We start from the raw sequence: 13,798 nt of genomic DNA, 5'->3' as shown, positions 1-13,798 counted from the left end.
TCTATCTTTCTTTCTATCTCTCTTTCTAATCTTTCTTTCTAACTAATCTTTTTTTCTTTCTTTCTTTTCTAACTAATCTATTTCTTTCTAACTAATCTTTCTTTCTTTCTTTCTAACTAATCTTTCTATCTTTCTTTCTTTCTTTCTTTCTTTCTTTCTAATCTTTCTTTCAATCTTTCTTTTTTTCTTTCTTTCTAACTAATCTTACTTTCTAACTTTCTTTCATTCTAACTAATCTTTCTTTCTAACTAATCTTTCTTTCTAACTAATCTTTCTATCTCTCTTTCTTTCTTTCTCTCTTTCTTTCTAACTAATCTTTCTATCTATCTTTATTTCTTTCTAATCTTTCTTTCAATCTTTCTTTCTTTTTAGCAACCACCCAAAATACCTTAAAACACCCTAGCAACACCATAGCAACCACCCAAAATGCTCTAGAACACCCTAGCAACCACCCAGAACACCCTAGCAACCACCCAAAATACCTTAAATCACCCTAGCAACACCATAGCAACCACCCAAAATACCCTAGAACACCCTAGCAACCACCAGAACACCTTAAAACACCATAGCAACACCATAGCAACCACCCAAAATACGCTAGAACACCCTAGCAACTGCATAGCAACCCCCAGAACACCCTAGCAACTGCCTAGCAACCACCCAGAACACCCTAGCAACCACCCAAAATACCTTAAATCACCCTAGCAACACCATAGCAACCACCCAAAATACCATAGAAAACCCTAGCAACACCCTAGCAACCACCAGAAAACCCTAGCAACTGCATAGCAACCACCCAGAACACCCTAGCAACCACCCGAAATACCCTAGAACACCCTAGTAACACCATAGCAACCACCCAGAACACCCTAGAAACCACCCAAAATACCTTAAAACACCCTAACAACACCATAGCAACCACCCAAAATACCTTACAACACCATAGCAACCACCCAGAACACCCTAGCAACTAATATAAACTTCAAACTACTTTAAAATTCAAACTAAATTTAAACTTCAAACTACTTTTAACTTTAAACTAATTTAAACTTATTTAAACTTTAAACTAATTAAAACTATAAACTAATTTAAACTTCAAATTACTTTAAACTTCAAACTAATTTACATTTTAAACTAATTTACATATTAAACTAATGTAAACTTCAAACTACTTTAAAATTCTTTAAACTTTCTGGTCCAAACTTTCACAAGCCAACTTAAAGTTTGTCTCGACGAACTTTTTCTAGTTAAGTTGGCTTGTGAGAGCCAACTTACTGATATTGTACTTAAACTTATTATTATTATTATTATTATTCTGTCAAAAATTTACAACTCTATCTCCTCCTAGAGCTTTAACTCCACATACTCCAAACTCGGCACAGACACTCAGACTGTTCTGACTCGGTATGCTATATCTTTTCTAACTGATCGGACTTACGGTTTTCCTAAAAATGACGATCAAAGTCGGAAAAAACTCCCATTGACTTAACATGGCGGAATGTTCAGATTTTCAAACTCCCCAACTGTCAAAAATTCAAATCTAAATACCTTGAAGCCCTAGACTGAATCAAACTGCCATTCTATATACTATATGAGCCATTGAGACTCATTTAAACTAATAAACTCATATATCTATGACACTTATCTATCTACACTTAAACTCTTAAACTCATAATAAATTAATAAACTCTAAACTTGAACTCTTAGACTAATTTAAACTTATAAACTCTAAACTCATACACTTATAAACTCATACACTTATAAACTCATGAATTCAAACTCTTATGAACTCAAACTCATAAATTAATAAACTCTGAACTCTTACTCATTTAAACTTATAAACTGTAAACTCATAAACTCGTACACTTATAAACTCATGAATTCATACACTTATGAACTCATGAATTCATAAACTTATAAACTCATACACTTATGAACTCATGAATTCATACACTTATGAACACAATCTTTCTATCTCTCTTTCTTTTTTTCTCTCTTTCTTTCTAAATAATCTTTCTATATTTCTTTCTTTCTAACTAATCTTTCTATCTTTCTTTCTTTCTTTCTAACTAATTTTACTTTCTATCTTTCTTTCTTTCTAACTAATCTTTCTTTCTTTCTAACTAATCTTTCTATCTTTCTTTCTATCTCTCTTTCTAATCTTTCTTTCTAACTAATCTTTCTTTCTTTCTTTCTTTTCTAACTAATCTATTTCTTTCTAACTAATCTTTCTTTCTTTCTTTCTAACTAATCTTTCTATCTTTCTTTCTTTCTTTCTTTCTAATCTTTCTTTCAATCTTTCTTTTTTTCTTTCTTTCTAACTAATCTTACTTTCTAACTTTCTTTCATTCTAACTAATCTTTCTTTCTAACTAATCTTTCTATCTCTCTTTCTTTCTTTCTCTCTTTCTTTCTAACTAATCTTTCTATCTATCTTTATTTCTTTCTAATCTTTCTTTCAATCTTTCTTTCTTTTTAGCAACCACCCAAAATACCTTAAAACACCCTAGCAACACCATAGCAACCACCCAAAATGCTCTAGAACACCCTAGCAACCACCCAGAACACCCTAGCAACCACCCAAAATACATTAAATCACCCTAGCAACACCATAGCAACCACCCAAAATACCCTAGAACACCCTAGCAACACCCTAGCAACCACCAGAACACCCTAGCAACTGCCTAGCAACCACCCAGAACACCCTAGCAACCACCCAAAATACCTTAAATCACCCTAGCAACACCATAGCAACCACCCAAAATACCCTAGAACACCCTAGCAACACCCTAGCAACCACCAGAACACCCTAGCAACTGCATAGCAACCACCCAGAACACCCTAGCAACCACCCAAAATACCTTAAATCACCCTAGCAACACCATAGCAACCACCCAAAATACCCTAGAACACCCTAGCAACACCCTAGCAACCACCAGAACACCCTAGCAACTGCCTAGCAACCACCCAGAACACCCTAGCAACCACCCAAAATACCTTAAATCACCCTAGCAACACCATAGCAACCACCCAAAATACCCTAGAACACCCTAGCAACACCCTAGCAACCACCAGAACACCCTAGCAACTGCCTAGCAACCCCAGAACACCCTAGCAACTGCCTAGCAACCACCCAGAACACCATAGCAACCACCCAAAATACCTTACAACACCTTAGCAACACCATAGCAACCACCCAGAACACCATGGCAACCATCCAAAATACCTTAAAACACCCTAGCAACACCATAGCAACCACCCAAAATACCGTAGAACACCCAAGCAACACCATAGCAACCATCCAAAACACCCTAGCAACCACCTAAAATACCTTAGCAACCGCCAGGCAACCACCCAGAACACCTTAGCAGCCCACTAGAAACACCCTAGCAACTTTAAATTACTTCAAACTATACTTCAAACTTTAAACTACTTTAAACTTTAAACCATTAAAACTTTAAACTTTAAACTACTTTAAACTTTAAACTAATTTCAACTTCAAACTACTTTAAAATTTAAACTAATTTAAACTTTAAACTAATTTAAACTTCTTCAAACTTATTGGTCCAAACTTTCACAAGCCAACTTAAAGTTTGTCTCGACGAACTTTTTCTAGTTATTATTATTATTCTGTCAAAAATTTACAACTCTATCTCCTCCTAGAGCTTTAACTCCACATACTCCAAACTCGGCACAGACACTCAGACTGTTCTGACTCGGTATGCTATATCTTTTCTAACTGATCGGACTTACGGTTTTCCTAAAAATGACGATCAAAGTCGGAAAAAACTCCCATTGACTTAACATGGCGGAATGTTCAGATTTTCAAACTCCCCAACTGTCAAAAATTCAAATCTAAATACCTTGAAGCCCTAGACTGAATCAAACTGCCATTCTATATACTATATGAGCCATTGAGACTCATTTAAACTAATAAACTCATATATCTATGACACTTATCTATCTACACTTAAACTCTTAAACTCATAATAAATTAATAAACTCTAAACTTGAACTCTTAGACTAATTTAAACTTATAAACTCTAAACTCATAAACTCATACACTTATAAACTCATACACTTATAAACTCATGAATTCAAACTCTTATGAACTCAAACTCATAAATTAATAAACTCTGAACTCTTACTCATTTAAACTTATAAACTCTAAACTCATAAACTCGTACACTTATAAACTCATGAATTCATACACTTATGAACTCATGAATTCATAAACTTATAAACTCATACACTTATGAACTCATGAATTCATACACTTATGAACACAATCTTTCTATCTCTCTTTCTTTCTTTCTCTCTTTCTTTCTAAATAATCTTTCTATATTTCTTTCTTTCTAACTAATCTTTCTATCTTTCTTTCTTTCTTTCTAACTAATTTTACTTTCTATCTTTCTTTCTTTCTAACTAATCTTTCTTTCTTTCTAACTAATCTTTCTATCTTTCTTTCTATCTCTCTTTCTAATCTTTCTTTCTAACTAATCTTTCTTTCTTTCTTTTCTAACTAATCTATTTCTTTCTAACTAATCTTTCTTTCTTTCTTTCTAACTAATCTTTCTTTCTTTCTTTCTTTCTAATCTTTCTTTCAATCTTTCTTTTTTTCTTTCTTTCTAACTAATCTTACTTTCTAACTTTCTTTCATTCTAACTAATCTTTCTTTCTAACTAATCTTTCTTTCTTTCTAACTAATCTTTCTATCTCTCTTTCTTTCTTTCTCTCTTTCTTTCTAACTAATCTTTCTATCTATCTTTATTTCTTTCTAATCTTTCTTTCAATCTTTCTTTCTTTTTAGCAACCACCCAAAATACCTTAAAACACCCTAGCAACACCATAGCAACCACCCAAAATGCTCTAGAACACCCTAGCAACCACCCAAAACACCCTAGCAACCACCCAAAATACCTTAAATCACCCTAGCAACACCATAGCAACCACCCAAAATACCCTAGAACACCCTAGCAACACCCTAGCAACCACCAGAACACCCTAGCAACTGCCTAGCAACCACCCAGAACACCCTAGCAACCACCCAAAATACCTTAAATCACCCTAGCAACACCATAGCAACCACCCAAAATACCCTAGAACACCCTAGCAACCACCAGAACACCCTAGCAACTGCATAGCAACCACCCAGAACACCCTAGCAACCACCCAAAATACCTTAAATCACCCTAGCAACACCATAGCAACCACCCAAAATACCCTAGAACACCCTAGCAACCACCAGAACACCCTAGCAACTGCCTAGCAACCACCCAGAACACCCTAGCAACCACCCAAAATACCTTAAATCACCCTAGCAACACCATAGCAACCCCCCAAAATACCCTAGAACACCCTAGCAACACCCTAGCAACCACCAGATCACCCTAGCAACTGCATAGCAACCCCAGAACACCCTAGCAACTGCCTAGCAACCACCCAGAACACCATAGCAACCACCCAAAATACCTTACAACACCTTAGCAACACCATAGCAACCACCCAGAACACCATGGCAACCATCCAAAATACCTTAAAACACCCTAGCAACACCATAGCAACCACCCAAAATACCGTAGAACACCCAAGCAACACCATAGCAACCATCCAAAACACCCTAGCAACCACCTAAAATACCTTAGCAACCGCCAGGCAACCACCCATAACACCTTAGCAACCCACTAGAAACACCCTAGCAACTTTAAATTACTTCAAACTATACTTCAAACTTTAAACTACTTTAAACTTTAAACCATTAAAACTTTAAACTTTAAACTTTAAACTACTTTAAACTTTAAACTAATTTCAACTTCAAACTACTTTAAAATTTAAACTAATTTAAACTTTAAACTAATTTAAACTTCTTCAAACTTATTGGTCCAAACTTTCACAAGCCAACTTAAAGTTTGTCTCGACGAACTTTTTCTAGTTATTATTCTTCTTCTTGCAGGTAAAATTTACAACTCTAACTCCTCCTAGAGCTTTAACGCTACATACTCCAAACTCGGCTCAGACACTCAAACTGTTCTGTCTCGGTGTGCTATATCTTTTCTAACTGATAGGACTTACGGTTTTCCTAAAAATGACGATCAAAACTCGAAAAAAAAACATTTGAAATTCCCATTGACTTTACATTGCGGAATGTTCAGATTTTCAAACTGGCCAACTGTCAAAAATTCAAATCTAAACTCCTTGAAGCCCTAGACTGAATCAAACTGCCATTCTATATACAATATGAGCCATTGAGACTCATTTAAACTAATAAACTCATCTATCTATGACACTTGTCCATCTATCTATCTACCCATTCTTTCTTTCTAATCTTTCTTTCTCTCTCTTTTTCTTTCTCTCTTTCTTTCTTTCTTACTAATCTTTCTATCATCTAACTATTTCTATCTATCATCTGACTATTTTATCTATCTATCTATCTATCTATCTATCTATCTATCTATCTATCTAATAATCTATCTTTCTTTCTAACTAATCTTTCTTTCTTTCTAACAAATCTCTTTCATTCTTTCTAACTAATCTTTCTTTCTTTCTACCTAATCTTTCTTTCTAACCTCTCTATCTTACTTTCTTTCTAACTAATTTTTATTTATTTCTAAATAATCTTTCATACTTTCTAACTATTCTTTCTTTCTTTGTAACTAATCTTTTTCATGAATTTGAACTTATGAACTCATGAATTTATACAGTTATAAATTTTCCTTAATTCATACACTTATGAACTTTTAAATTCATAAATAGTTCACCATAGCAACAACCCAGAACACCCTAGCAACCGCCTAGCAACCACCCAGAACACCCTAGCAACCATACAAAATACCTTAAAACACCCTAGCAACACCATAGCAACCACCCAAAATAGCATAGAAAACATTAGCAACACCATAGCAACCACCCAGAACACCCTAGCAACTGCCTAGCAACCACCCTGAACACCCTAGCAACCATACAAAATACCTTAAAACATCCTAGCAACACCACAGCAACCACACAAAATAGCCTAGAACACCCTAGCAACACCATAGCAACCACCCAGAACACCCTAGCAACCACAAAAAATACCTTAAAACACCCTAGCAACACCATAGCAACCACCCAAAATACCCTAGAACACCTTAGCAACAACATAGCAACCACCCAGAACACCCTAGCAACCACTCAAAATACCTTAGCAACCGCCTAGCAACCACCCAGAACACCTTAGCAACCCACTAGAAACACCCTAGCAACTTTAAAATACTTCAAACTATACTTTAAACTTTAAGCTACTTTAAACTTTAAATTATTTAAAACTTTGAAATAGTTTAAACTACTTTAAACTAATTCAAACTTTAAACTAATTTAAACTTTAAACTAATTTATACTTCAAACTACTTTAATATTCAAACTAATTTAAACTTTAAACTAATTTAAGATTTAAACTACTTTAAACTTTAAACTTCAAACTACTTTAACATTCAAACTAATTTAAACTTTATATACTAATTTAAACTTTCTGGTCAAAACTTTCACAAGCCAACTTAAAGTTTGTCTCGACGAACTTTTTCTAGTTAAGTTGGCTTGTGAGAGCCAACTTACTGAAATCCTATTTAAACTTATTAGTGGTGCTTGCCATAGGCAAAGCAACACTAGTGTTATCGTGCATACTTATTATTCTTATTCTTATTCTTATTAGTGGTGCTTGCCATAGGCAAAGCAACACTAGTGTTATTGTGCATATTTATTATTCTTATTAGTGGTGCTTGCTGAAAGCAAGGCAACACTATTGTTATTGTCCATACTTATTATTCTTTTTCTTATTATTATTCTTCTGGCCACTTTTTGACGCGCTACTCCTCCCGCAGTTTTTGTCACAGACCCACGAATGAGGCGTCAAAACGTGCGGCCTGTTCGGGAATGGTGTGCTATGACTTTTATAAGGGATCGGGGGTACGATGTTCGCCCCAGGGGCGAAAAACCGGCCGAAAAATCCCATATACTTAACATTACGTCAAACTTTGACGAGTCGTAGCTCGGAACGAGGATGTCGCAGAAACGTGTAATTTACCACATTTGAAGAGGCTGACAGGCTCTGTAAGAACATACCACACAATGGGGTAAAAGTTGCACCCCTGGGGGGCAGGAGCGGCCCAAAGTTGCCCCATTGACTTACTATGGTGTAGGCCGGCCCATGAAATGGGCCGTCCTACACCATAGAAACCGCTTTTATATTGAACATAACTCTGGATCACAGTGTCATAGAGACAAAGGGGCAGTCTCATTTTACTCAGACGGCCAATCAGTCTCTCAGGATCATTGTGAAGCTATCAAGCCACGCCCTAGCAACCATTTAGAGCTCTTTAGCAACATGTTCCATAGACTTCCATTGAAACAGATCAAAGGGATATCTCAGGATATAAGAGTCATAGAAACATGAGGGTGGGCTCGTTTGACTCGGAGCAGTAAACAGCCAATCCTGAATCACCTCAACACATCCTAACCCCTCCCTAGCAACCATTGTCAAGCACCTTAGCAACAAAAATCCAAAGAGAGATATCTTCCATTCTGAATGTCACAAAGGCGTGGGAGTTGGTTTATATCATTCATACTGATAAGAAGCCTTTGGAGTTTCATGATTGGCAGCTGCCAAGCCACTCCCTAGCAACCAAACAGAGTACCCTAGCAACCATTTCGCAAGACCTATATCTCTGCATCAAAACATCGTATAGAGATGGGGGTTGGTTTATACATTCACATTGACTTTTGAGCTTCATGATTGGCAGCTGCCAAGCCACTCCCTAGCAACTAAACAGAGTACCCTAGCAACCGTTTTGCAAGACCAATATCTCTGCATCAGAACATCGTATAGAGATGGGGGTTGGCTCTTTTGACTCATGCTAGCAAACAGGACTTGCTACATGCTACACATGCTAGCAGTGAATAGCTACATGCTAATATTGATTAGCTAAGTGCTAAATCATGCCAATAAAATGCTACAAACTCAACAGTAACCATCTTTGACAACTACCAACCACCTAGTAACACCATAGCAACCACCCAGATTACCCTAGCAACACCCTAGCAACCACCCAGAACACCCTAGCAACTGCCTAGCAACGCCCTAGCAACCACCCAGAACACCCTAGCAACCACCTAGCAACACCATAGCAACCACCCAGAATACCATAGCAACCGCCTAGCAACACCCTAGCAACCACCCAGAACACTCTAGCAACCGCCTAGCAACCACCCAGAATACCCTAGCAACCGCCTAGCAACACCATTGCAACCACCCAGAACACCATAGCAACCGCCTAGCAACACCCTAGCAACCACCCAGAATACCCTAGCAACCTCCTAGCAACACCATAGCAACTACCCTAGCAACACCCTAGCAACTGCCAAGCAACACCCTAGCAACCACCCAGAACACCCTAGCAACCGCCTAGCAACACCATAGCAACCACCCAGAATACCCTGGCAACCGCCTAGCAACGCCCTAGCAACCGAGTGGCGAGTTTTGCCACTGCAAGCACCACTTCACATTTTCTTCTGGAAATGTACATTCTAGTTCTTATTCTTATTATTCTGGACAAAGTTTGGTGCGTAACTCCGCCTGCACCGATTGTCACAGACCCCTGAGTGAGGCGTCAAATCGACCGGCTCATTGAGGAGAGGTGTGCTATGACTTTTATAAGCGATTGGGTGTACGATGTTCGCACAGCGGACGAAAAAGCGGCCAAAAAAATCCCATTGACTTAACATTGCGGAATGTTCAGAATTTCAAATCCCAACCGACTTTTTCACACACACAGACACAAAGGGCCTGACACCCCTGCGTTTCTCTCCCTCTCTCTGTCCCTCAGAGGATTTATATTATCAAGCAGCCAATAAGTAATGGTCTAAAATCTTCATAGCCTCAACCTAGCAACCAATTACAGCACCCTAGCAACCGTAAGCCATAGGCACGAGGCCTGATACCAAAGGCACTCATTAATGAAGATTTTAAGAACTCTATAATAACTCTATAGTAACTATCTGTTACTATGTTATAATAAATACATGCTGACATCATAGACCCCTGAGTGAGGCGTCAAATCGTGCGGCCTATTGAGGAGAGGTGTGCTACATCTTTTCTAAGAGATCAGGGGTACGGTAATTGCCCCAGGGGCAAAAAAGCGCCCCAAAAAAATCCCATAGACTTAACATTGCAACAAATTTTGACGAGTCATAGCTCAGAAATCAGATTTCACAGAAACGTGTGATTTGCCACATTAGAAGAGGCTGACAGGCTCTGTAAGAACATACCTCACAATGGGGTAAAAGTTTTACCTCTGGGGGGCAGGAGCTGCTCAAAGTTGCCCCATTGACTTACTATGGTGTAGGACGGCCCATGAAATTGCATAGGGATATTGTATTGAACATAGCTCTGGATCACAGTGTCATAGAGACAAGGGGACGGGCTCATTTTACTCAGATGACCAATCAGTATCTCTTGATCATTGTGAAGAACCTTAGCAGCAAGTTCCATAGACTTCCATTGAAAGAGATCAAAAGGATATCTCCGGATAGAAGTGTCATAGAAACAAAAGGGTGGTCTCGTTTGACTCTGGGCAGCAAACAGCCAATCATGAATCACCTCAACACTCCCTAGCCCCTCCCTAGGAACCATTGTCGAGCACCTTAGCAACTAAAACCTATAGAGGGATATCTTCCATTCTGAATGTCACAGAGGCATGGGAGTTGGTTTATATCATTCACACTAACAATCAGCCTTTTGAGTTTCATGACTCGCAGCTGTCAAGCCACTCCCTAGCAAACAAACAGAGTACCCTAGCAACCATTTCGCAAGACCTATATGTCTCTATCAGATCATCATATAGAGATGGGGTTAACACAAGTTTGACTCTGGGCATCAAACAGCCAATCATGAATCATGTCAACACTTCCTAGCCCCTCCCTAGCAACCATTGTTGAGCACCTTAGCAACCAATATCCTTGAAGGGATATCTTCCATTCTAAATGTCACAGAGGCATGGCAGTTGGTTTATATCATTCATACTGACAAGCTGCCTTTGGACTTTCATGACTGGCAGCTGCCAACCCACTCCCTAGCAACCAAACGAGAACTCTAGCAACCATTTTGCAAGACCTATATCTCTGCATCAGAACATCGTATAGAGATGGGTGTTGTCTCTTTTGACTCATGCTAGCAAACAGAATTTCCAATATGCTACACATGCTAGCTGTGAATAGCTACATGCTAATGGCGATTAGGTAAGTGCTAAATCATGCCAAAAAAAGCACAGAACTCCAATAGTAACCATCTGTGACAACTACCAACCACCTAGTGACACCATAGCAACCACCCGGAATACCCTAGCAACTACCTAGCAACAACCAGAATACCCTAGCAACCACCTAGCAACAACATAGCAACCACCCAGAATACCCTAGCAACCGCTTAGCAACATCATAGCAACCACTCAAAACACCCTAGAAACCGCCTAGCAACCACCCAGAACACCCTAGCAACCACCCAAAACACCCTAGCAACCACCCAAAATACCCTAGCATCCGCATAGCGACCACTCAGAACACCCTAGCAACCACCTAGCAACCACCTGAGCACATGAATAAGCCATATCTCAGCACCAAAACGTCGTACAGACATGTTTGTTGGTTCATATCTAGTCATGTACCACACTCAAGCAACCGTCTGGCGAGTCTTGACACTGCAATCACCACTTCACATTTTCTTCTGGAAATGTACATTCTAGTTTTAAGATATTATTATGATTTTGAGTACTGAAGCTTGACATGTATTCTGAGATGTACTGTATTGCATTGGTGATTTCCAGCCCTAATTTAAGTCCTATAGGGTTTTAGATTGTTGTCTCACATGGCATGAAAACTTCACACCTTCATTACGTACCTCATTCAGCTTTTGTGTCTCTATGTTGCAGGACATCCCAACAGGAGCAGACAGCTGTGTGACCAGCCTGTCATGTGATCCTCAGCGGTCACTTGTAGCTGCAGGTCTTGGAGACGGATCTGTTCGGGTGTATGACCGGAGAATGGGACCTAACGAATGGTGTGTCACGTTTTACAGAGCTCTAATTGTATTAATATGCAATTGTATTATTGAGCTTTGGGGAGAATCAAATCACAGAATCCTTTAAAAAGAGTTATTTTATTGAATATTCATCTCTGATGTGCCACCACAACTAGTATGAATTCGAAGATGTCTTGAAATCTGAAATTATTTCTAACTGGCTAGATCAGAAAATGAATCGGCAGTCTGCTGGCTACAGGCAAGTCCTGTCCAGCACCACTGGGCTCGTTTTGTCTTGCATTTGGTCTTGTTTGGATAAAAGTATCTGTAACAATAACCCACACCTCCATGCAGTAGCGGTTCCTGGCCGTAAATTTGGTTAGGGCACATTCTGGGTCTTAGTGCTAGTTTATGATAAACATTTTGTATAATTTATATCCTAATCGGTGAACATTAGACACACTTTTGACAGAATTCTAATGTCCTTGCGTTATTCAGCCTGAGGGTGGCACTCTAATGATGATTGACAGACTTTAGAATATGCGACAAATGCATAGAATGCCATCTTAGAATTGCATAATGTTTTATTGCGTCAGAATGTTGTTTAAGAATATTACAAGTTAGGAATTCGAGTAAAGAAAAAAGTAATGTCTATTCTCAGAACAAACATAAAATAAACAGAACAGAACAGAACTACTGTATATAAAGGCTATTCACATGAACACATTTAAACTAAAGGGTTTATAATTTCATTAATTTGATAAGCTACTCCACATAAGAAGAACAGTCATGCCAACTAGTTACTGCCCTGATGCTGACACACAGCTGAGGCGGACTGAGATCGTCTTGGTCTGGAGCGAGGTTTGTTATGTCACGTGAAAATAAGCTGGGCAGCCAGAAATCTACCCCAATGGCTATCTATGAGACCGCGCTGCAGTTCCATTTTTCACCACAGATTTAATGGGGCGCTGTAAAGCTAGGGAGGGTCAGAGACCGGCTGCCTCGCTTAGTATCATGAATACATGCCTGCCAAATCCTTGCGCTACATTTAAATATATCCTGCTCACTTTACGATAGTCTAGAAAATGCGAAAAAATTATTTGTTGCAGAATGAGGACACATTTCTAATTTATTATTAATTCAAGCTACAATATGTACTTTTTTCACCGCTAGGGGTCGCTAACCTCTTACATTAACAAAGGCGTAGGTTGAAGACGCAGAGATATGCAGAATGATGGGACTTGCTGTCATGCTGATGGATCTAATAATGTTTATGGATGAGTGAAAACATTCATGTTTTTAACATGACTGTGGTATGAAGCAGAGCGCGATTGCTAACGCCACACGCGAGTCCCGCGGATATAAAGGACATTTAATTCTACCGAACTACCCGCAAGTGCTGAATTACTACTCACACAGGTCAGTTTGTTTGACGAATTAAACTTGTGAGGTAACGCAGCGCTGTTTCATTTGGTCTAACGTTACACTATCATACTAAACAGCATTTGAGTGTGTTAAAAGTTACAATGTTATTTTATGTGTTAGTTTGTTTGTTAAATGAGACTAGCAGTAAGCTAGATCAACATAAGAATAACATACTGATCATATTCTAACATTTCATCATGTTGAGCTATAAAACATTGATTTGTTTTATATACATTTGCTCACCTATCTAATAAAGTACATGCAAGAGCGGCGTCCCTGTCAATTCGTGACTCGTGAAGCTCAGTGTCAAGTCCAAGTTAGTCGCGGA

General features: G+C 38.5%; 1 protein-coding gene across 7 annotated transcripts in view; it reads left to right on the top strand.

Moving 5' to 3' along the window:
• rptor (regulatory associated protein of MTOR, complex 1) overlaps positions 1-13,798 on the top strand; it is a 389,484-nt gene that overhangs the window by 364,169 nt on the left and 11,517 nt on the right. For all 7 annotated transcript variants that reach the window (XM_077199050.1, XM_077199052.1, XM_077199048.1 and 4 more), the window contains one exon: positions 11,957-12,084. In XM_077199050.1, the coding sequence (XP_077055165.1) occupies positions 11,957-12,084 (128 nt within the window). The remainder of the gene's footprint in view (positions 1-11,956; positions 12,085-13,798) is intronic.

This window comes from Siphateles boraxobius, unplaced genomic scaffold, assembly GCF_051911475.1.
Source record: "Siphateles boraxobius isolate OS27281-9 unplaced genomic scaffold, OSU_SipBor_1 41, whole genome shotgun sequence".
Classification (NCBI taxonomy): domain Eukaryota; kingdom Metazoa; phylum Chordata; class Actinopteri; order Cypriniformes; family Leuciscidae; genus Siphateles; species Siphateles boraxobius.
This window is presented reverse-complemented; position numbering and strand designations above follow the sequence as displayed.